We start from the raw sequence: 23,206 nt of genomic DNA on the forward strand, positions 1-23,206 counted from the left end.
GCTTTATACAACATGGAAGCCCATTTCCAACAGTAAAAGAAAAATCACCATGGTAACTCATAATCATGAGATAGAAATTCTAGTTAGAACTTTTTAAATGTCATATTTATGAATTCATGTCTTATAATTTATGACCTTTTTATCTCATTGATTTTCCTCATAATTTCGTCTTTTTATCATAATTTACTCTTTATCTCATACTCATGGTTCCGACTGTTTTAGCTAATATTTATTACTTTTTAGAATTTTCACTTTTGTAAAATCACATCATTATGACTTTTTAGATCAAAATTTCGACATGTTATTTTATAGTTTTGACGTTTTATCTCAAAATTATGACTTGGCATACTTTTTTTTTTCGTTATTCTAATTATTTATTTTTACACGCACGTTTAAATATTATTTCTCTTTCCTCTGTACTGTGACGCTCTGAGGACCTTCACACCTTAAATGTACAACCAGCTTACCGCACTCTTGCACTCTTGTGGTGAATTGGAATAAAAACATGCGTAAAAAATGACTTTATTTTACCTGTGTTAGTTACTTTGGGCATCTTAATGGATCAAAGACAGAACTGGAGAGACTCTGAGCGCGGTGACCTCGCTGAAGGATTCATAAACACCAACCTGTTATAACCGCTGTAATCATTACACGGTATTGCATGATGTTGCCCCGGGGGAGGGAGAGAGGAGGGGGGGGGGGAGAGCGGGAGGAGGCGGAGCTGTGGGTGACATTTCGGCGGCTGACAAACTTCGGCCTGCCCCCGTGCGTCTGACGTCATCGACGTCGAACGGGACTGTTTGTTCTGGATTTGGGGCGAGGAAGACCTGCGAGCGCTGACAACCGACTGAAGAAGGTAAAAATAGCGTTTTGTGCCTTTGTGTAGACGACATTGGTATATGAAACGAAAGCATACAACTCCGGGGATCCGGTTGAGGGTTCACAACGGGTATCAGGGGCGTATTTCGCGCGCTGTCAGTGTGCGCTTCGGCAAGCGGAGCATGAGCTGTCTTCGCAGGCCTTGCACCGGTTCGGGCACACGAGATAGATGAATTTCTGTGTTTTAAGTTAGCGCCATTTGGTGTTATTTTGCGCAATTTGTGTCGTGTCTTTCTCCTCTCGAGTCTTGTGTTAAGGTCGTTCTCGTGGCATTTGACACTCCGTGCTGTCAGGGTGCACGTTAGCTGCAGGTCGGTCTCATGCTAGCCAGTTAGCTGCTAGGCTGTTTGTTTGTAGCCCCGTAGGCCGTATTCGTGACATAAGTTACGTCCTTTCGGCAGCGTAGTTTACGCGCGATGGCGCAGGAGCTCATGTGAAGTGCGACGTACGTCATTTCGAGAATATCAATCCCGTCCAAGTTGTATTCTGAAAGGCCGTTTACGTGCGGAGCTGTCACTGGCTCTCAGTGAGTGGATATGGCGATGTACTGACATGGAAGGTTAGCAAGGCAAATGTGTAGAACAAAGTTATTTTTGAATAAGTCTTTTCTTTGTGTCCAGTGTTAATGATATTATTCATGACACTTGACGCCCTTAGGTTCTGTGCTTTCCTCAGATAATGTTACCGGCAGCGTTAGTATGAAAAACCTTGCTACGTGATACGAAAAAGCAGCAAAATGGCTGATAAATTTTGTAGAATAATTAATTTAGGTTTCACTTGACGTTTATTCGCTTCATTGTCTAGACGTTTAGTCTTTTCTTCTACCTAATTGGCTGCGACATTGCTTTGCGCTTAATACTATTTGTATACATGAAGTTAATGTGAATGCAATTGCATATTGTCAAGACTGGATGAACTGGGTCAGTAGATTATAAGAATTTGGTCAAACATCGACAGCTGGCTGCTGGTCAATTAATATTGATATAAATACGTGGTGTCTTAATGGTAAGGGAGTTTGTGAGCATAAATCACTATATTGTACATAGTGTACTAAAACATTTGTTCCCACAGACAATCCACTTGAGATACATATTCTACATTATTGTGATTTATGGAAGCTTGTTGACATCAATGGCGCGGTGTTGCAGTGTTTGTTTTGGTTTCATTTAGGAAATTCTTTGTAGAGATGCCCTGGCCTATAAACCTTGTTCACTGAACACTAAAATTTTCATACAAAAATGATCATTCCTCCTAATTGTGAATCATATCACAGTCACAGTATCTGTCAAAATAATTGCAGTTTGATAAATTCACCATATTGTGCAACCCTAATTGTATATATGTATTTACCAAACATGAGCTTAGATAAGTAACTCAGTCTTTTGCTGTGAAGATTTAGGTATGTGGTGGAAGACATTCAGCAGTCATCCAGGAACAAAAATGTCAGCTAACGAAAGACAAGCTATTGTTTCCATTTTAGCATGGACGGATTGTCTCACAGAAATTCCAAAAAAGGACCTTAGAGGACTGTGACATACACTATCAGATGGCATCTAGAAACCGTCAAAGTTCAAGGTCGGGGTTCAGTGTATGGTGGCGATTGCAGTACTTGTCTCTTCGTCAGGTAGTTTGTCTCGTTAAAGTCACTGAAATATAAGTCCATACAAGAAACTCTAGCACAAAACCTATAAAATAGCAACAAATTATTTGCATGCACATAATGAAAGGCTCCATATAAAATAAGAGTTGCTGAGAATAATGTTTATCTTACAGATTGCTTACTGTACTGTCCAGTTCCCTGGGGAATGAAGAGGAAAACATACCAATATATTGTGTATAAAGTAAATGTACCATAATGCATGTTGTCCTTTATGTCCTTATCTTGGAAACAGAATCAAAAGACACATTCATAAGGGTATTTTGCTTGCAAAGCAGTCGATGATTGCACTACAGGGGTGTAGAAACATCAGACAGGAGTAGGTTTAGAATGATATGAGATTTTCATAGAATGATAACTGTCTCAGAAAATATGGTATTGCAAATTTAATATTTTTATTAGCAGTTACAATAACCCTTTCATGTATGCTAATAAAACCAGAAGGGTTTTTCTGGGTGAATAAATGCTTTATTATATTTTTTACAAAATAGCATGTCCCAACAGACAAGAAATTTGATATAAACTTGAAATATTTTGTAATAGCACTAGTATGGTAGAATTCATTATTGTAGGTAAGCAAATGTACACAGTATGGTAACTGTACGATACACAAGAGTAACTCTAAGATCGCCTGGACAGTTCCAGTTAGAGAGTTAACTGCCAAGAAATATTAATAAACATTTATTAATTGACTCTAGGATGTACAGTAATATTACACACATGTCATTTACTCAGTAACATCATTAACTAACCTGTGATAAAGTGTTTGCCACAGCCACACATACTGATTGGTCTCTTTTACAGTGCCTTTTTACCCAAAGGGGTCATGGTTTTGGGAACGTCATTTATGGCTGTTCTCATCTGTGGCTGAATCAAATGAATGGTGAAACGTCATGGACGTAAACATGTGCATCGTGTTTATATTCCAAACTAAAGGCTACCTCTTGAGTTTTAATGGTGGTTTGGTTTCATGAAGTTGAAGGGAAAAGGCACCTGGACAAGAGCCACGTTGTGAGGAAGTTAGGGCTGCACAGCTGACTGAAATTTTATCAAATTGCTGCGTGGCTTTTTGCAATTCTCGAATTGCGAGAGGTGCAGTATTTGTTAAAAGCCAAATGTGTATCAAAAAACTTTTGAAAGAATGAATTTCGTGAGGCAGAGATGTCCTGTCCAATAATTCAGATTCTACAGACTTGATAAAAACATCTTCATTTGGAGACTCAATGTTGTCTGTAATTAGATGGAAAAAAAATATGTGCATGCATCAGCAATACACCAAAATGAGCTGGAAAATATGAGGACATCCAATACTGGCAAAAATTCAATATCGTGCATCCTCAAATGACGCTGTTTGACTGTCGGTGAACCCGTTTTAAATATTGCACGTGAGGAATGAACAAAAATGGTGCATCCTCAAATAAGTGGTTAGAAAAAGATGTTCGGGTTACATCAAAGAACCATCAAATTTCTATCATGTTACAGAAATATCTTTGGTTCTTTGCGTGTGTCATTGGCTCTGGTTACAGCAGCTTACAACACGGCATGGCCAAACTTGTACTTGTCAGTGTATTTTAATGTCAGTTGGAAACAGCCCACATGTAATATGTTGACCTTAATTTTAACTTAATTTTAATCAGACATCCCTCTTCATATCTCCCTCTGTCAGGTGTGACTCTCAGCCCTCTATCTCTGTGTTGTGGTTTCCTTGCCCCCGCAGTGTGTCACTGACAAACCTCCGGTGTCACTCAGGAAGTCGCCACCTCACCAACTGAGATATGATCACACAATTGGATTAGACCACAGCTGCACAGCAACAAACATGTGAGTCTTTATAAAATAATTTGCATTCTTAATATTTAAATGTGTCAGAGTTAACCTTTTTTTTCTACTAAGGCCTTTATAAAAGAAATGTTGAGCACACCAATGGCAAATATTGGTTTTTCCACACCTTTCAGCCACAGTTTCTAAAGTAAATTGCTGAAAAAAAAATCACAGTTATCCCCTCGCTCTTAAAATAATCTGCTTTTTATTTGGTAGTTGATCAATTAAAGTTTACTTGATTGACAAATTCTAAACAACTGATTGATTGAACATTGATTGTTATTATCCCTAAATAAAATACAACATAGCTTCTTCAAAATCAAAATATGTTTTGCATTTTGAAAGCTTCCTAATGTACCTAATGTCTTACAGTTTAAGTAAATGCTGGACAAGGCAAGTGTAAAAATCTGTTAAATGTTTACACATTCCAATTCCGCTTCTACCTGATGAGACAGAAAGGCTGCAGGCAAACAGACATCTAGCAGGTTACAGTTGGTCTGGAATGCGCCGATTTGTTTGTGCACGTGACGCGTTTTCAGCGCATGATCCTCTGTTTAAGATGACTTACAACAAGGGAGACAAATTAGATTGCTCTCAGAACAGTTAAAATATCAAAAAGATTAATTTTTCTTAAATAACTTCTGTGTTGGTAAGTTGTCTCCCTCTCACATAACGATCCCACTGAAGCTGAAGCTTTAGAGCAGCGTGCAGACACTGTGGACTGACAGCGAGACAAACAGATAATTGAGACGGAGAGCGAGGGAAAATGCTTAATGTTGAGTCGAAGTGATAGTGGGTTGGTTTCAGATTGAGCTGATGTGATATTGGGTTGGTTTCAGAACTGAGGTGTGATAATGACGACTGTGTATCCTGTGAAAGTTGAATCAGAGTTGGCTTCACCAGCGAGCACAGGAATGTAAACAGTAGTGGCAGCGGTGATGATGTGTTTCTCGCTCGTGCCTCCAGAGAGTCGAGTGAGGAGTGTAATGGCCTGAGGGGGGTCTCCCCGGTCCCACCTGCCCCTGCCAGGTCCAATCCGCCTAAACTGTCTGCTCAGCCACTGCAACCCACCACCGCCATGGGAGACGGACTGGAGGCAGGCAGCAGCCAGAACCCTCCCTCTGCCCAACCACCTCTCCCTTTCAACCCTCCAGCCCCTGAAACATGGAACGCCTCTAAACCCAAACGACAGACCAATCAGCTACAGGTACGGAGATTTCTGTATGTGCCTTATTTACATGTAAAATGTGTCTGGTGTTTGGACTTAAATCCGATTGATTTTGTATGTTTCTGCTCTTTTTCAGTACCTGCTTAAAGAGGTGTTAAAGTCATTATGGAAACACAACTTTGCATGGCCCTTCCAAGCTCCTGTAGATGCCGTCAAACTCAATTTGCCTGTGAGTCATGTGTTTCTGTGCCATTAATCAACGTGTGTAGTCCAATTACTTTTAATTGTCAGACTTCCTTAGTGGCACATTGTGACAATGGACTTGACCTCTTAACTAAGATGAAGATGCTACTATTTCTGTGGTCCCAAGCTGTCATGTATAGACAGAAGAAACTTGTTGAGGTTAAAAAACACCTGGAACAGGGTCTTCAGTAAGTTATGGTTCGTTATTGTTTAGGGCTGCACCTAGTGATTAATCTACCTCTGTTTTTTGTTATTGGGTTAATATAACAATTAATTTACCTAAAATCAATATCAAAAACTTGTCTTATTTACACTGAAATATTAAATTAAATCACGATCCTGAAAAATGGGCACAGAAAGCATACTAGACTAATGATAATAGTGGCATATTTTAAAATTTGTCTAATTTCCACCCTGTTTAATTGACTCCATGTCGGATGCCTGATCAGAATAATACTGGACCTCAAATGTAAAAGGGGTTGTGATGCATATTACTTTAATCACAAATCACTGTCAACCCTTCACTGAACTGGACAATCACTATTTTGACTTAAACTTAAACTGGTTATGGCATGGAGTTATTTCCTCACAAGAGTCACGCAGCTAAGATGATCACTGGCAGTGTATTTTTGCATCAGCGTGGGGCAAAGAAAATAATTGAAACAGTCTCTGATGTTCATATGTGGCTGATAAAGTGAACATAAAATATAAACAGCTGAATAACGCGGTTAGATGGCACATGGTGATGGTTAACAGCAGCGCTGCAGACATTTTAACACGTGAGGGATGAAGAAACGTGGAAAATCTATTTTAAGTGACTTTTACAAACAGAAATATGTTTCATGTGTTGATAATCCTGATATACTGAGCTTGGGTGCTGACTGAAAGTAAACAGGATGCTGCAGTGTCGCTCCTGCTGCTGCAGGACGACATGTCGCTCAGTGCTTCACTTCCAGCACCCATGCAGAGTAGTTGTGCTGCTGTGATAATTTCTCATTTAGTTTGTGGGGCTTCTAGAGAGCCAAACCATTGTGTCTTTGTCTAAAATATTTTGACACTTTAGATGCTCTCTGCAGCTTGTTCTCCGTGCTCTGACCAGGCGCAGAAGTTCATTGTGATGCATCGACACACGTTATGCAAATTTATGTATTTTCATAATCGATGATGCTGATTATGTCGCCAAATTGCCCCAGTCCTATTATTGTTTATTTATTCGAATTTTCATGACGACAGCTGCTCCTCTGGGGATCCATTCTTGTTGCTGCAGAGTTTTTCAGGGGAGGAATTTGAAAGTGCTGCAAAAGTACTGTGTGGTTCTATTAAAGGTTACAGCTTGCAATACATTATTTTTTATCAATAATTCTCTTGAAAAGAGAGTTTTGTAACTGTTTCTCAAACAGTAATTATTGGGCTGCCCAGTGGAAGATGATGAGTCGAATCATTAATCAACTGAGATTTTGTCAGTCAGTGGGCGATAAAAAAACAGAATAAAACAGATAGAAGCTCATATAACTATAAATAAGACCAATCATAAATATATTTTCATATTAGCTGGAACACTTGCTAAAAAGCCCTGTGACAACATGTGCTGGTGGTTTCACTTGATGAGGTGAAACCTGTGGTTGATTCGTTGATAAACAGGTTTCAGCTCTTGTGTTTTTTAGCTGTGTCATTGCACACAGAGCAATGCAACAGCATGGCAGACTGTAAAGTTTGGAGACGGTCAAAATCATCACAAAAGTAACTATGATGGAAGCGAATAAGGTTGATAGAAACGGCGGGCAACGTGACGCCAGACAGCGACTGACAGCGCTGTCAGCAGCCCAGCAGGAAAGACGCTATGAGCAGGATGCACACTTTTACTTTCTCTGACTGTGTGAAAGTCTGATGTTTTCACGTCACGGATAAGGAAAAAAGGCATGTAAACAGGAGGTAGACTCATGTAGGCTGATACAGGAGTTCAGTTTGGAGCTGAACTGAAAAATAAAGAAACAATAAGTCAACTCTTTGTATTGAACGGCCAAATCCGATTCAACCGAACTCTCAGTCGGGTACAGCCCTAGTAAATAGTGTATTTATGGCCGTAGGACAACATGTGGAATTTGTTTATTCCTTCATCATAATGAAAAAACATGTCAGCCAGTGCAATGATGTGGCTCACTGATGTGTTTTAATAGTTTTTTTCTATTTTATTTTTACTTTTAGACTAGTTGACTAGTCTAGCAATAAGAAAATTCAAAGAAAGCAGTTAAAATAAAGTACAGTTTCTCAGTTGATCATGTTGTCTGTCCATTTGAAGTCGATAATCACATTCTTCAATAGCCACATGTTACTTTAAACGTAGCTCAAACGTGTGACCATTTACACTGTGCATTGTGAACATTGCACATTATCCTTCAAAACATGACAACGGCTCACTAATGCTTCAGCTTTTCAGACCGAACAGGATCACAGCGAGTAAACAACGTTGTTTACACGGAGCTGACATTAGCAGCAGCCTGCTCTACTTGCATCAAAATACTGACAAACTGCACATTTTACAAACTGTCATCTGTCCCACTTTACTGATGACAACATCGGGGCCATCAGTTCATTCGCGGTAGGAAAGAGGGGCTGCTGTATACCAGAGCTGCAGCACAGAGGTGGGCGATTGCATAACATCTTAGAGGCAACAGTTAACTGGCATTGTACATGAATAAAATATTGACAAGTAGTTTAACTGACTGGTAATTCTGGTGCCGACGAGCGAGGATTGCAACGTTTCATGCACATCTCGATATTAATCATCTACTTTGGACTGATGAAAGAGGATGAAACTTAAACATACACTGTGTCTTTGGTTTGTCACATTCTTACAGACAAGATATTAATCTAATACTCCGTCCCTGCTCTCCTTCTACTTTAAGGACTACTATAAGATCATCAAAAACCCAATGGACATGGGCACGATAAAGAGACGCCTGGAGAACAACTACTACTGGAATGCCCAGGAGTGTATCCATGACTTCAACACAATGTTCACAAACTGCTACATCTACAACAAGGTCAGATACTGGCCACTTACGTTCCAGTTACATGTGACTTCCCTGAAGTTCAGGAAAGCATCTGTACAAAGAGCTTTTGTCTTACCAACGTGTGTATGCGTTTGTGTGTTTAGCCTGGGGATGACATTGTCCTCATGGCGGAGGCCTTGGAGAAGCACTTTCTTCAGAAGATCACAGAGATGCCGCAGGAGGAGATGGAGATTGCGGTGGTCACCAAGGGACGCCGAGGGGGCAGGCGGGAGGCAGGTATGAGATTCAGGGGTAATGTAGGCTCAAAAATGTCAGAATAAGACTGTCTTCCTTTCAGTAGCAAAGATATGTGTGTTTGAGTGTATTGTTGGCAAACACTAAAGATGGTGTTGAGGAGTTGCTGTGACAAGTAAATACTAACCTAACCAGTCAAGCTTGTAAAGTTCTTATGTTGTCTGTACCAGTTCTCCAGCTACACCTGGCACGTAACGTTTATTGTTAAATCAAATCTTGATGGCTTTGGACTCAGTAGACCTGTCCTGTAAGGTTGAATGTTTCTGTTTATCAGGTTTAACTCTGGTGTGGATTAGGCGTGGGCAACATGACCTAAAATTATATCATGGTATTTTTAATTTGTTTGTTTGTTTGTTTTTTATGGTGACCTCATTATGTCATAGTGTTACAAAATAACAAGGAATACTAATAAGGGAAGATGTTTTAAGAAATACAAGTAGCTTGCTCCATAATGTAGGTTAATTAGTAAACATGATGTGATTCAATAGACACTTTATTCATCCCCTTGGGGAAAGTCCTTAGACAAGATATAGGAGTAGGCATCTCAACAGCATTTATTCGGCAGAAAACCCAAATTATGCAAATGTAAGTAAGATAGTCAGTGCACAACAAGACTGTTTATCAGTACATTTACATACGGCAGCAACAGATACAGCAGATTGTACTCGAGTAACAACAAAACCAGTTATGCTTTTGTTGCCGTCTGGATTTTCACAAAAAGACAATGTAATGTTCCACATTAACCCACTACTCCTGGTTTATTTACCTGGCTTCAAACGAGACTGAATGAGTTTCTGTCGAGTGCCCCTCAATATTACGACGTCAGTCCAACATCATCCCAGCCTGCAAAATTTAAAGCTTATCTGCAAAATGAACAATAAAGCAACATAAAAATAATTAAACTTAAACCTTCCGAGTTTCAAGTCAGTACTGATTGATACTTGAGTTCCAATTTTGGAGGAAAGCTTGATTTGCACCGACCCTTGTTCAGAACCTAGAATTTTCCAGTTGTTGTTTGGACATTTGCATCAAAAATAAAGCTGATCCACAGGGTCTTCACTTTGTCACATGGTGGGAATAGATTAAGCCTTTTATGTTGGTTATTTTAGCCACCAACAGAGAAACTGGCGTGCTTGAGTTTAAATCTAAGGCAGAATCACGATTCTCCCAGTGTTTTTTTGGTCTCCAGCCTTCACCAACTTGCAGCATCCAGCACCTATATGAACATACACCATCCAACCCCAGTCTGGATAAAACTGCTTTGCGTTTTTATCCTTGATTTCATCTTGGTGATCTTCTTGTGTTTATATTTTTCCTTCCAGCTCTGATCACCAAGTCAGATTCAGGCCAAGACTCATCGTCCCCCTCCACCACCCCTCACACGCGAGGCTTCTCGTCCCCTTCAATCACCCCGCAGACGCGCGCCGCACCCGCCCCTCAAGGCCCTCCTGCCCTGGCTCTGGCCCAGCCGCAGCCCCCACGCGTACCTCCTACACCCACCTCCCACGCACCCCACCTTGGACCTCCGTTTCCCCTCTCAACACCCGACGTCCTCGCCCAGGGCTTGACTTCTGTTCCCCCTCCAGCCCCGACACACCCAGGCCTCCATCCCGCCCCGATGCTGCAGAGCTCCCCCGCCCTCGTCAAGGTGAGGAGAAGGAGAAGGAGAAGGAGAAGGAGAAGGAGAAGCCATACCTATTTATCTCAAACTGATTTGTTGGCATTTTTCTAACCTCTGATCTCTGCCATTCTTAACAGCAAAGGAAAAGCCAGAAGAGGAAAGCAGACACCACGACACCCACAGCCAACGACCAGCTCAGTGAATCATCTCCCGTCTCTGCTGAGACTCGGCCGCGCCGAGAGAGCAGTCGCCCCTCAAAGCAACCCAAAAAAGACGCGCTGCAGCCGGACTCTCAGCATCACCTGGGAGGCAGTTTGGAGACGGGAGGGACGGTTACGCAGAAAAGGCAGGAACAGCTACGTTTCTGTGCACGCCTCGTCAGAGAGATGCTGTCCAAGAAGCATATAGGATACGCCTGGCCCTTCTACAAGCCTGTTGATGTAAAAGCGCTTGGCCTCCACGACTACCACGACATCATCAAACACCCCATGGATCTCAGCACCATCAAGGTGATTTTATTAAGACTGGTAACAAACATGTAATGGAAGAATGCAAGAATTTTACCCAAAATGCATAAAATATATAATTTGACCACAAGTTAGTCAGATGTGTTTTTTATTTATATACTTTAATTTTTATCAGCTCAGCTGTCTGCATCAGCTCATGTCACAGCTGCGTCTGACATGCATAAACGTGAGCTGAAGCACTGAAAACTTATTTTATCCACATTTTGTGATCGAGACGGAGCAGAGTGCTCCACAGCCAAAGAGCAGCACTCTGTACTGCTTTAATCTCACAGACTGTCCCTTTCCCTAACCCTGCAGTGCATATGCATCCTGTTGATGAACAATAGATCAGAAATATTCATACATATCGATGGAAAACTGCACACACCACAGAATGTTTGGTTGCTTATTTTCTGCTGACATTTTGAAACAATTAAGAGTCTATATAGACAGACCGATGCTTCAGTGTGGCGTGAACGCTGTCGTCATGCAAGCCTGACACTGCCGTGACATTAGTGGTCTAGACAAGGGGTAAAAGATAAAGCTGAAAATGCCTAGAGGGTGATTAAGCATTTGTTTATTTATTTGGATTTCTTAGAGCTCAAAGCTAGTCTCCTGGGGTCCAAATAAAACATTATGTGCCTTCACGAACTGATTGAAAATTGATTTGTATAAAGAAAATATTCCATTGGAAATTCCCTCCCTTCCCTCCTTCAAGAACAGTTTTTTGTGTGTTATTCTTCAGAAAATGAAGAATTAGTTTTCAAATATGAAGGATTTGGATGTGTTTTGATCATGGCGGTGCATTTGGTTGTCTCTTTCAGAAAAAGCTGGACAACAGACAGTACAGAGACGCTCAAGAGTTTGCCGCAGACGTGCGGTTGATGTTCTCTAACTGTTACAAGTACAATCCCCCAGATCACGACGTTGTTGGCATGGCACGCAAATTACAGGTAATCAACACATCATAAATGTCAAGCAATCCCTAGTAAACATTAATCAGATGTTTGACTTTGTTCATATCGTCCTACTGGAAACCTCTTATAAATGACCAAAAGTATGAGGACACTTCTGTGTCCATAAAACTTTCTCTCCAGCCAGATTCAAAAATACTTTTGAAAATCTTTACCAGCAGAGTGCAGCAGATTGATGCTCATTGTTTAGCAATGAACTGTTTAACAGTCACGCAATAGTTTAAATGGTTGTGTACTGTTGGCTGATACCATTCCAGATCCAGTTCCAAGTTATCAAAATACCCTACAGTAGTTTTTTACTACCATATTAAACACATTTACCTCCTGTGTCTCTCATGCTGTGGTGATGTCAAACAACTCTCTCTGTTTTTGCTTTAAATGCTGGTAACACAGCTGTTTTTAGTGTTGTGGCTTATTTCTCAGAACGCGGGACAAATAAAGTAAAATGCAATATTGTAAGCACGGTCTTGTCACCTAACACAGTCCGTGGGTGTGTTGTAAATTTACTGTCTTTTTCTTGTTTTCTGTATTTTCTCGCCAAAAATACTGGAAAAATGCAGCATAAGAAATTTGAGAGAAGCAGCTGGTTATGACGTATTGATTTTGCAGAAATGAGTGTTGACACAGTTTCATATTGAGAATTGATATGTATTTAAAAATCACAAATTTTGACAACAGTTTGGTATTGCATATTCACTGAAACATCGTAAACACGTCCATGTTGAACCCGTAAATGTCATTCCAGTTATTACTGTCCAGCACTGTTTTTGTTGGCAGCTTTGTGGTTCAGGTAGAGTTCATGGTTTCTCCTGCTGTCTTTGTTCCCAACAGGACGTGTTTGAGATGCGTTTCGCCAAAATGCCTGATGAGCCAGAGGAGCCCGTCCCTGTTCCCACCCCATCGTCGGCCCTCCACCCTGCCCCCTCCACTCGACAAGCCCTGCCTCCTTCAGCTGTGTCAGAAGACGACAGCTCCAGTTCCTCCGAATCGGAGTCCTCCGCAGGAGACTCAGAACAAGAAAGGCAACAGCGATTGGCTGAGTTACAGGAACAGGTTAGAGGATGGAAAATGAAGGGGGAGGGAGGCTAATGAGACACGACAGGTGGGTGGGCCACGCAGAACAGCTTTACCGAACGTGGGTGAATGCTGAAATACGGAGAAACAAATACGCAGGCTGCTTTCTTTTCGTCTCTTAAGACCACAACTGCGTGTCTTTGTGTCTTCTAGCTTAAAGCTGTCCATGAACAGCTGGCAGCACTGTCCCAGCCCCAAGCCAGCAAGCCCAAGAAGAAAGAGAGGGAGAAGAAGGAGAAAGAGAAAAAGAAAGAAAAGCACAAGAAGAAGATGGGAGCTGAGGAGCCTGTGGAGACCCCTCCCTCTGTGGTGCTTCAGTCGTCTAAGAAAAACAAGAGCAGCAAGGAGCTAATCATTGCAAAGAAGGACAGGAAAAAGCCTGGGTAGGTGTTACAGAGGTAATATGATAAGTGATGTTATTGCTGTGATGTTGTTGCTGCTGCTGGAGCTAATCAGATCATTTGTCAATCACAGTAAGAAAGAAGGAGTTAAAAATAGCCGCCCAGCTGTGCCACCTCAGCCTGGGCCAACCCCTCTCGTCCCCTCGGCCTCTCTTGAAGCAGAGGATGACTTGGGTATGTATGTGAGAGATATGCTTAGCATGATTTTTTTTTGTTTGAAAGTGTCTTTAAAAAATAAGTTTGTATCAAATATCAATTTGCTGTTATACTTTTCCTCCCCAGACGTATTTGGGGGCGTGTCAGCTGACAGGTGCAAGCCAATGTCGTACGAGGAGAAGCGCCAGCTGAGCCTGGACATCAACAAGTTGCCTGGTGACAAACTGGGCCGCGTCGTGCACATAATCCAAACACGTGAACCTTCGCTGAAGAACTCCAACCCGGACGAGATCGAGATCGACTTTGAGACTCTGAAGCCCTCCACGCTGAGAGAGCTGGAGAAATACGTCTCCAGCTGCCTCAAGAAGAAGAAAAAGCCATCAGGTAGGCTGTTCGTGTGTGTGTGCTCTACACTTTCAACAGCTGTCACCTGAGTCACAGCGCTTACACAGATAGATCTTTCTCTAATATTAATATTATTTTAGAGTTATAGCCAAATACATGGGACAAAGACATAACGCTTTGCACAGGTGGAGTGGTGTTTTTGACCCGCTACACTGAACCCGCTCTGTTTTCTAATGGGATCTAAAGGAAGACACTTCATAAAAATGCAGTTGGTTAAACACTAGTGCTGACTTAATTAAAGGAGAACACTGTAATATTTTTACTGTGTTAAATCCTAAAATAACCAAGAGGCGTCATCAGAGATTAAGGAAACACAAATCATTAATAATCTTGTTGAAGACATTGTTTGGGCGATGTTTATAACAGTTGCTCTCTATAAAGCGACAGTTATAAACAGCTGATTAACTTACAGTGTAGGGCTTGTTATTATCGATCTGCGAGGTTGGACATGTGCTCCTGCAGAGCTCCTGCAGCCTGCAGGGAAGGGCCAGAAGGAAACGGCTCACTCCAACCATAGACTGTATTTTAAACAGGATTGCAACCTATTTAATATGCAGTCTAAGGCTCCAACTCACTGTGTGGATGGTAGTGCTCATTTTTGCTCATGCAGTGGCTACATATTGCTCATTTAACTAGATCATTTTAACTACAGGATTAAGGATACACATTAATTCGACTGATTTAAAAAGTAACAACACCCACAAGGTCGCTTTGCTGCATCCCATTTACTCTGGTACCATGAGGTATTTATTTTAAGCCTTTTTAAACAGGTTGTACTTTTTTTTTTTTTTTTTTAACACAAAAAATATGTAGCCTTTTTTTTACCTGTTGTAAGGCTGTTCAGCCGCATGTAGAGGGGAAAAAAAACACCAGCTGCATAAAAATAGATAAGAAGTGCGAACCCTGTACAGTTTCTGTGGTAAGTGTAGCATAAAATGTAGCATGTGTTACTTCACACCAGTGTCTCATGTATTTTGGCTGATAGATGAGAAGACTGACATTACTTTCATATCTGTCTATTAAATGTAAAGCTATAGCAAGCATCCGGTTAGCATAGCTTCACATGAAGATGTAGAACAGGAGGAAATGGCTAGACTGGTTCTGTCCAAATGCTGTATCCATATGAGTATTTCAGTTAACTTTTATCTAACCCTCCACCAGAGAGACAATGAGCATATTTGTTTGAAATTATCCATGCATGTTGGTTTTTTTTGTTATAAAAATGTCTTGTTTTTACACGAGCGAAACAAGCTGTTGGCCCATCAGTTTCTGAATGTTGTTGCTGTGTTTTGTTGCAGTAGAGAAGCCTCTGGAAACAACAAATGTGACAAAGATGAAGACCGGATCCTCATCTTCAGACAGTAGCGACTCCTCTGATAGTGAAGACTCTGAGAATGGTAACGCACACACACAACAGCTGTCAGCTCTTATTTAAAAAAACAAAAAGTAGGTTTCAGGGGTCTTCAACATTTTTCAGGCCATAGACCCCTTAGCTGTTAGAGAGATGGAGCAGGCACCCCCTACTACATATACTGCATTGATTCTTTTTGGTTTTCTCTTGTTTGAACTTAACTGTAGTTGCTAAGTGTTGTGTGCATTACCTCTTTCACACTCCGCTTGTGAAAATAAAACGATCATCTGTCGCTCAGAGTGTCTGTACACTTGGGATGATAATACAGCTAATTGGCCAGTATGTGTCAGTATGTAGCTAAGTAGTTTCCTGTTGTTCCGTACTGTGATTTTGTAAGTTAGTTTGCTCACGAATGCCCAAGAATTCATGGGAAGCTTTTTGTAAATGTGTAAATTAAATGTTTTATTTGTTTGTTTTTTCCAACATCAATAGACAAGTTTATCTTTGCTAATAATTTGTTGGATTCACATTAATTCATTCAAATTCGTTTTTCTACCAGGGCTGGTTCCCAAGCAGCAGAAGAAGACCTTGTCTAACAAAGACACCAAGAGACCGCACCAGTCCCTCAGTAGCGGAGCAGGCCCAGTTGCTCCTCAGCCTCAGATTCAGCCTCAAGTGGTCCAGTCCAAACCACCGTTTGTCCCCCCTCCCCCTGTCCACGTCCCTGTCCCGTCTCTGGACTCGTCCCAGCTGCTGAGCCCTGGATTCGATCCTCTGGCTCAATTCATGAACCCTCACCTGACGCAGTCGAACACGGAGCCCAATCCAACCATTACTACTGTCGGTGCCCCCATCGTGTCTGGCCTCCTCAACGCAAACACACCCACTGGCCAGACGCCCACTGAGACGCACCCTTTCCTAAACCAACATCCCATTATACCTTCACCTGGTATGTACACCTCAGAGTCACCATGCACAACTTGTGTCTCTGTAGTTTCAGAAGTCTCCATGAATGTGATAATCATAATTTCCTCTACTAGAATTAAGTTAAAAAGATCTTATCATCTCAGCATTCAGCTTGTGTTTTCAGGACTGTATCTCTGCTGTTGACCATTTCATTTTTAAATGTTAAAGTCAAAATTGCAGCAACAGATTTTTGGGGGGCTAAAAAGAAAAGATCTGTAAACTATATTTTTTTCTGTTCTTCTTGTTTGCAGCGATCCACAATGCTCTTCCCCAGCAACCATCAAGACCTAGCAACCGAGCGGCACCGCTTCCTCCAAAAATCTCACAGCCTCCCCCGTCCTCGCTCCCATCCCTGCCTCCATCCTCCTCACCCCAGCTCCAGCCCTCGGTCCCACTCACTCTCCCCCAGCCCGTCCCCGTCCCCGTCCCCCGCCCCCGCGTCCCATCGCCCCCATCACACGGCATCTTGGGCACCCTCTCCGCACAACCTCCCCAAGCCCTGCTGGAGGACGACGAAGAGCCGACGCCCACCAGCTCTGAAATCCCGCCCCTCAGTCAAGTCCACACCTTCTTGCAGTCGCTCCAGTCTCGACCCGCCCCGCAGCAGCTACACGCGCACGCACACTCGCCTGCGCAGGTCGCCTCTCAGCTGGTGCCGTCAATGCACACGCAGCCCGTGACGACGCCGACCCCTCCCCTGACGCAGAGACACGGCTCAGGCCACATGCGGCAGCCGTTCCCACACACGCACACGTCAGCATCGCAGCAGCAGAAGGGCGTGGCCCTGCAGCAGAAGGTACAACAGATGCAACAACATCAACAACAACAGCCGTCACCACGCAGCAAAGCAGAGCCTTTCTCAACAGGTAAGAGCTGTAAACTTGAGGCAGTGGTTCCCAAGCTGACAAAGATAACATGTTACACAAATACTGTGTTTTTTCCTGAATACTCCTTTTGAAGACTTGGGATGGCTTGGTACGACTTTTTCATGTCCAATAGAAGTCTGATACCAGGCTTGTTTACTCTCTTAAACTGCTAAACTGTTAATATCGTATAGTTGCCGTTTACTTAACCTAATTATCTAAAAGCATCATGCTCAAACTGTTATATTCTAATCCCATGAAGAAAAAAATACACGGCTAAACTTTTTCCACACTCAGAACTTTTAACATAATTTTTGATTATTCAAACTTTCAAAATGAAATGTAAATAAATCCATAATATGGACTCTGCTGTTTTCTTCCTTGAGCTTAAAATTACCTGACATCATGATAAGCTGAAATGATGACAACGCTGCAGAGACGTCTCGCTCACTTCCTAGCTACTGTTCTTCTGACACAGTTTAGTTAAGTATTTACATGACAGTTTAGGCTAATCTATCTACAGCACTTATTTAACAAGAAAATACATTACTTTTACTCTTGTTATTCCCTTCTTCCAAAACAGTGGTAAAGAACACAAGGAACTAATGTTAGGAGTTGATTTTTCATTAAAATTAAATTATAACAAGTGCAATGCATGCTGGATTAATCAGAGTACACAAAGCCAAGTTACATTACATGTGTATATATTACATATTGAAGCACTGCAAGATACATGGTGCTCCAAAATGAAAGCACTGTGCTTATTTTGATATTTTTAGTCTTAGATTGATATTTTTTTATTTACTAAATGAAGGCTTGGGAATCACCAAACATAACCATAATATATGTGTCACAGTAAATCTAGTTAAATTTGGTATTGAGGGAAATAACGATGTATGTGTTTGTTATGTATTTTCAACATTTCTTCTCCTGTTTTTGTAGGTTGCCTGCGTGAGAGCCCTTCCCCCCTGATGATGCACTCTCCTCAGATGCCTCAGTTCCATACGATGGGACAGCAGTCACCCTCACAGACCAAGAAACATGTGAGTGGACCATCTACTGCTTTATGCTGTGTGTGTGTGTGTGTTGACTGTCTCTGACGGCAAAACAAAATCTGCCTTTCCTTATTCACATAAACTGTGAGCTAGTTAAATTTTAGAGACACACAGATGTTAAAATGTCATCCAGTTTAGTGCTGACATTTTACAAATATGTTGTTTTTGTTTTTGATTCTTGATAAGAGTCCTTGTATGTAAACATAGTATGTGTCTCCCTGTAGGAGCAGAGGTCCAACCTGGTGGCGGTCAAAGAAGAGAAGCCTTCCCAGTCACCAGTTCTGCCCCCCTCGCCCTTCAGCCCTGCCATGCGTCAAGACTCACACAAACCCGACAACAAACACAGTGAGTAGAGAGTTTGTTGTATCTTTTTATTGTTATATCTTTAGGAAATAAATGACTGAAATTAGGGCTGGCTGATTACTTGAATTATATTGTCAATTATGATCTTAGCTTACGAGTCTGAAAACAAGATAATCAAGATAAAACGATTGTTGTGCTGCATTCTGTTTCGTAATGATGCTCTTGTTTTGTGATGTAATAAATCCAGCACCAGTAGGTCCTTTTACTATGTTCAGGGGTGCTTTTTGGACAGGGGTGGTCCTTCTCAATTTATCTACAGAAGTGTTATTGCTTATAATGTTAGGATGTCCAGCGAGGTGCATACGTGTAGTTCATCCTCATTTATGTCTCCTCTCTCCTTTCGGATTAGATCTGAAGTCATTGGATGGCTCTCGCCCCGGTTCTCGCCACTCAGACTCCCCAGCACCACCTTGCTCCCAGCAAGACAACAAAATCAAGCAAGAGCCCAAAACTCCTATTGCTCCCAAGAAGACACAGGTGCGTGTGAGTGAGAGATGAGACAAAATTATCCTCAACCACATTAGAGCCACATTACCCCCTTTGGTTTATGTCTTTTCTCCTTCCATTTAACCAGTCATTTTCTACCCTCTTCTCCCAGGACGTGAAGTTAAAGAACATGGGTTCTTGGGCCAGCCTGGCTCAGAGGTCCCAGTCGACGCCGGCCTCCTCCGTGCGCTCCTCCAGCGACAGCTTCGAACAGTTCAGACGGGCCGCCAGGGAGAAGGAGGAGAGAGAGAGACAGCTGAAAGCACAGGCTGAACAGGCCAGGAGAGAGCAAGAGAAGCTACGGTAAGTGGGAGGAAACTGAAGTAGCGTGTAACACAGAAAGCAGAAAAGACTTATTAGAAGCACCAGTATGCTTTGCCTACCTTCCAAGCGGCCATTACTTTCATTAATTTCTGAACGGAATAAAACCCACTTAGACACTTGGATGTTACTTAATCATCTCAGAGAACATCTTGTCCAGCTTCCACTGAAGTGTCATTGCATCTTAATGGATTTGAAAATGCTGATGGAACAGTGACACCACCGTCTTGAGCCAAATGCAAGACACTGCCAAATTGATATAATCTTTTTTTCCAGTCTTCTCATTGTTTGTGCTGGTTAATTTCCAAAAGCATACAGCAGCTAGTCTAGTCCGAATGCTGGAGATTCCTACCAGCACTTGAACGCACCATACAAGTCCATTTCATAAGCCACTTTGAGCTTTCAACTCAAACCAATTGACACAGTTTTTATTTTAGTCGTAAAATAAAAAGAATGGAAAGGAATAACTGCTCGTGGTAACAGAAAAATAAACTGTGGTTCACTTTGAACAAAAAGCAGAAAGCATCTGTAATTTTTAGTGCAGTACACGTCATTTGTAGTGAATCAGTCAACAGTCAGTGTATATAAATGTGTAAGGTGATGGGTGACTCACTCTCAAGCAAGTGGAGTTCAAATATGCCAGTTCAGGGTTTTATGTGTTCAGTAGCGATTTGTCGACTATTTTATCCAATCAGTACTGATAAACTGATTCATCTGTGCGCCAGTTAATTGGGCTGATTATCTGGTGTTTTTGAGGTAGCTGGCATCGGGCGATTCCTGCACTCACAGGGTGAATAAACTGAATAAAAAATGTCTGCAGACACATCTGCAGGCAGCCTTGTCAGTGTGGCTGCTGGGGAACAGTATCAGTGGTCTCCCTTGTGAGTTTTAGGAAGGTGGTGAAAAAGTCCTGTACTAAAACTCTTGTGCACTCTGCTGTAAACTTTGGCTAAAATTTCCTCAGTCCCCGTTTACTTTTCTAAATTTTAACGTGTTTCTCAGATCCTAAATTACAGCAAGTCTAATCTAAAACCATTACTGTCTAGCGTTAATATGTTGTAAAATGATGCATTTGAATGCTTTTGGTTTTAACAAACTGTACCCCAGTCACATTCGGAAATCTACAGTGTAACTCAGTATATTTTTCTGTTGCATTAATTAATTAAAAATCCATCCAGAACAATGTGTTACTGGCTAAGATAACCATGTATATTAGACTTTTTTTTTTTTATATGTTTAATGGCTGCTCTGCCCTTGTAATGTCAGCATCAGCCAATAAATTCCACGATGGCAGCACAGATTAATATAAACTAAACATAGTTTGTGTTTTTGTTAGAAAATGAATATCAGCTGATACATTATTTGAAATATGTTTAGTACGAACAAATCTCACAGGATGCTATCACACCCCACCCCCCCCCCCCCCGTAGCCGCGACGATGAAGACACCATGGAGCAGGCTCGTCGAGCGCAAGAAGATGCCCGCCGTCGCCAGGAGCAACAGTCGCCGCTGGCTCCGACACCTCCGGCTTCCACACCACCCACTCACTCCCCACAGGCCCCACCCACACAGCCGCAAGCCCCGCCCCTGCCCTCCTCAGCTGCACAGAACACTCCTGACCAGCAGAGGGAGTTGGCGCGCCGCCGTGAGCAAGAGAGGCGCAGGAGAGAGGCGGTACGGTCCAAACGTATGAAAGAGAAACAGATTTGTGATGTTTAAGGTCAGTCTTTAATGCTTCTTGTTCTCTCTCTCTTCCTCTGCAGATGGCTGACACCATCGACATCAACTTCCAGAGCGACCTGATGGCCATCTTTGAAGAAAATCTGTTCTGAGAGGGAAAAAAAGCTGATGACAGGCGTGAGAGAAGGACCTAGAGACACACATACGCAAATTTACAAACACGCATATAAACCACAATGCTCTGATACACATGGTCGCTGCTCACACACATGCACACACACGCACACACACACACACACACGCACACACACACGCACACACACATAAATACACAGACTTGATAGTAACTGTCCCTTTCTCTCAGTAGTTGAAACAGCTGGCTTGTGTCATGTGAATGAGAGGGGGGGAAGTGAAATTGATATAAGCGACCCTCTTTTCCTCCAACCTCAGATACGTTTTGGTGTCTGGCTTGGTGTTTATGGTTGTCGAAAACGGACAGTGAAATAATAAAGATAGTTGGCTCCTTTAAGGAAAAACAGGAAAGACAGAATGATAAGGAGGGGACAGAACTTTTACATTAAAAAAAAAAAAAAAAGAATAATGGCAGTGAAGAGGTGAATTTAATTTAAGAAATTAAGTGAAAAACCTTATTCTCTAATGTCTTGAGAGGAGAGAAGAGGGTTTAAAAGGAACGGGTGAACAAATTACAAACGGACAGATCACTTTTGTTTGTTTTTTTCCTCTTCTAATCTCGTCTCTTTTTTTGTTTTGCTTTGTTTTAATTTTTATTTTAAGCTGGATTTTACCTGGGAGGGGTAGTTTGTCAGGTTCGGCGGTCGTCTGAGAGTCGGTTGTTTTCTCAGGACACAGTGGGAACGCAACACCCCCGGCCACATTCACACACTTTTCTACGACATCCTTCCTCCCTTCACTTCTAATTCTCTCTCTTCAGTCACTAATCGGAGAGGTGGAGGAGGCGTCAGGTGTGTGCACACGGTGAATATCCGAGGGCGACGAGGAAGGAGCGATGGCATTTTAAAAGTTTCAGAGTGTGTCCTTTGCCTTAGCGCTCTGGCCTGTAAACTAACAATCATACCCCACAAATTATACATATTATATATATAAATAGATACATGAATATATATTATATACGACGAAACGTCAACGAAAAAGAACATGAGAGGAAATTTGGATTTCGGGGAGCAAAGCTCGTCTCTGTGTTCATCTCTGAGCTCTGGTTTTGATTTTGTAGAATTTACTGTAAAGAAGAAAAAAAAAACTTTTTTATGATTCTATTGAGAGGATTGTTTCGTCTGTCGTATTCTCTCTCATACCTTTTTGTTTGTTTGTTTTGTTTCTCGACTCTATGCCAAAACCAATCTATTGAGTGCTGAAAGTTCATTCACATTTTTTACATGTAAAATGCATCTTCTTTTCACTTTATATTAAAGGCTATGTTTTTATTGCTATTTAATTTTCCTTTATCCCCCTTTTAAATGCAAAGTTCTGCAGCAGTTTGATCTGTAATAGTCAACAAGCGGTTCCAAAATCACTGTATGTCACTACTTTACAAGCCCCCATCATGCTGTCGCTGTTCAATATCTGCACTTAACTTTCATTGCTTTCATCCTCTCTTTTTTTTTTTTTAAATTTCCTTTAATCATGTACATGTTTTTAGTCCTTCTTAGCCGTCTCGTCCACCACTATCTTCTCACAGCTTCTACAGTCTGTAAAATAGGTTCTCGTTTATCATCTTTGTGTCTTTTAGTTTTTATTTTTTAAAATGTTTTAAAAACGGTAACTGTTTTTGGGATGTCGTGTGCCATTGTGTTTTCCTGGAAGTGGGAGGTTTTTCCTGGTTTCCTTAGGTTGGCCCAGAGATCTGTGAGTGTTTTCGATTCTATAATC

General features: G+C 41.7%; 1 protein-coding gene across 6 annotated transcripts; it reads left to right on the top strand.

The window, feature by feature from the left end:
- Positions 1–727: 727 nt before the first annotated feature.
- LOC146329589 (bromodomain-containing protein 4-like) lies at positions 728–22,909 on the top strand. 6 transcript variants are annotated; one of them, XM_084714855.1, is made up of 22 exons: positions 728–856; positions 4,203–4,357; positions 5,324–5,564; positions 5,662–5,754; positions 8,675–8,812; positions 8,926–9,058; positions 10,399–10,724; positions 10,835–11,206; positions 12,028–12,156; positions 13,009–13,230; positions 13,405–13,634; positions 13,726–13,826; positions 13,935–14,192; positions 15,512–15,610; positions 16,124–16,513; positions 16,782–17,396; positions 18,336–18,436; positions 18,673–18,793; positions 19,161–19,294; positions 19,410–19,600; positions 21,049–21,292; positions 21,382–22,909. In XM_084714855.1, exons 3-22 carry the CDS (start codon positions 5,436–5,438, stop codon positions 21,448–21,450), a joined length of 4,095 nt encoding a protein of 1,364 aa, XP_084570981.1. In that variant the 5' UTR covers positions 728–856; positions 4,203–4,357; positions 5,324–5,435; the 3' UTR covers positions 21,451–22,909. The 6 variants fall into 6 exon arrangements, with proteins under 6 accessions (XP_084570981.1, XP_084570985.1, XP_084570984.1 ...); XM_084714859.1 differs by having other exon boundaries at positions 19,161–19,288; XM_084714858.1 differs by having other exon boundaries at positions 15,515–15,610.
- Positions 22,910–23,206: the final 297 nt, after the last annotated feature.

The sequence above is a fragment of the Lutjanus erythropterus genome, chromosome 3 (assembly GCF_056507025.1).
Source record: "Lutjanus erythropterus isolate fLutEry1 chromosome 3, fLutEry1.hap2, whole genome shotgun sequence".
NCBI classification, from domain to species: domain Eukaryota; kingdom Metazoa; phylum Chordata; class Actinopteri; order Lutjaniformes; family Lutjanidae; genus Lutjanus; species Lutjanus erythropterus.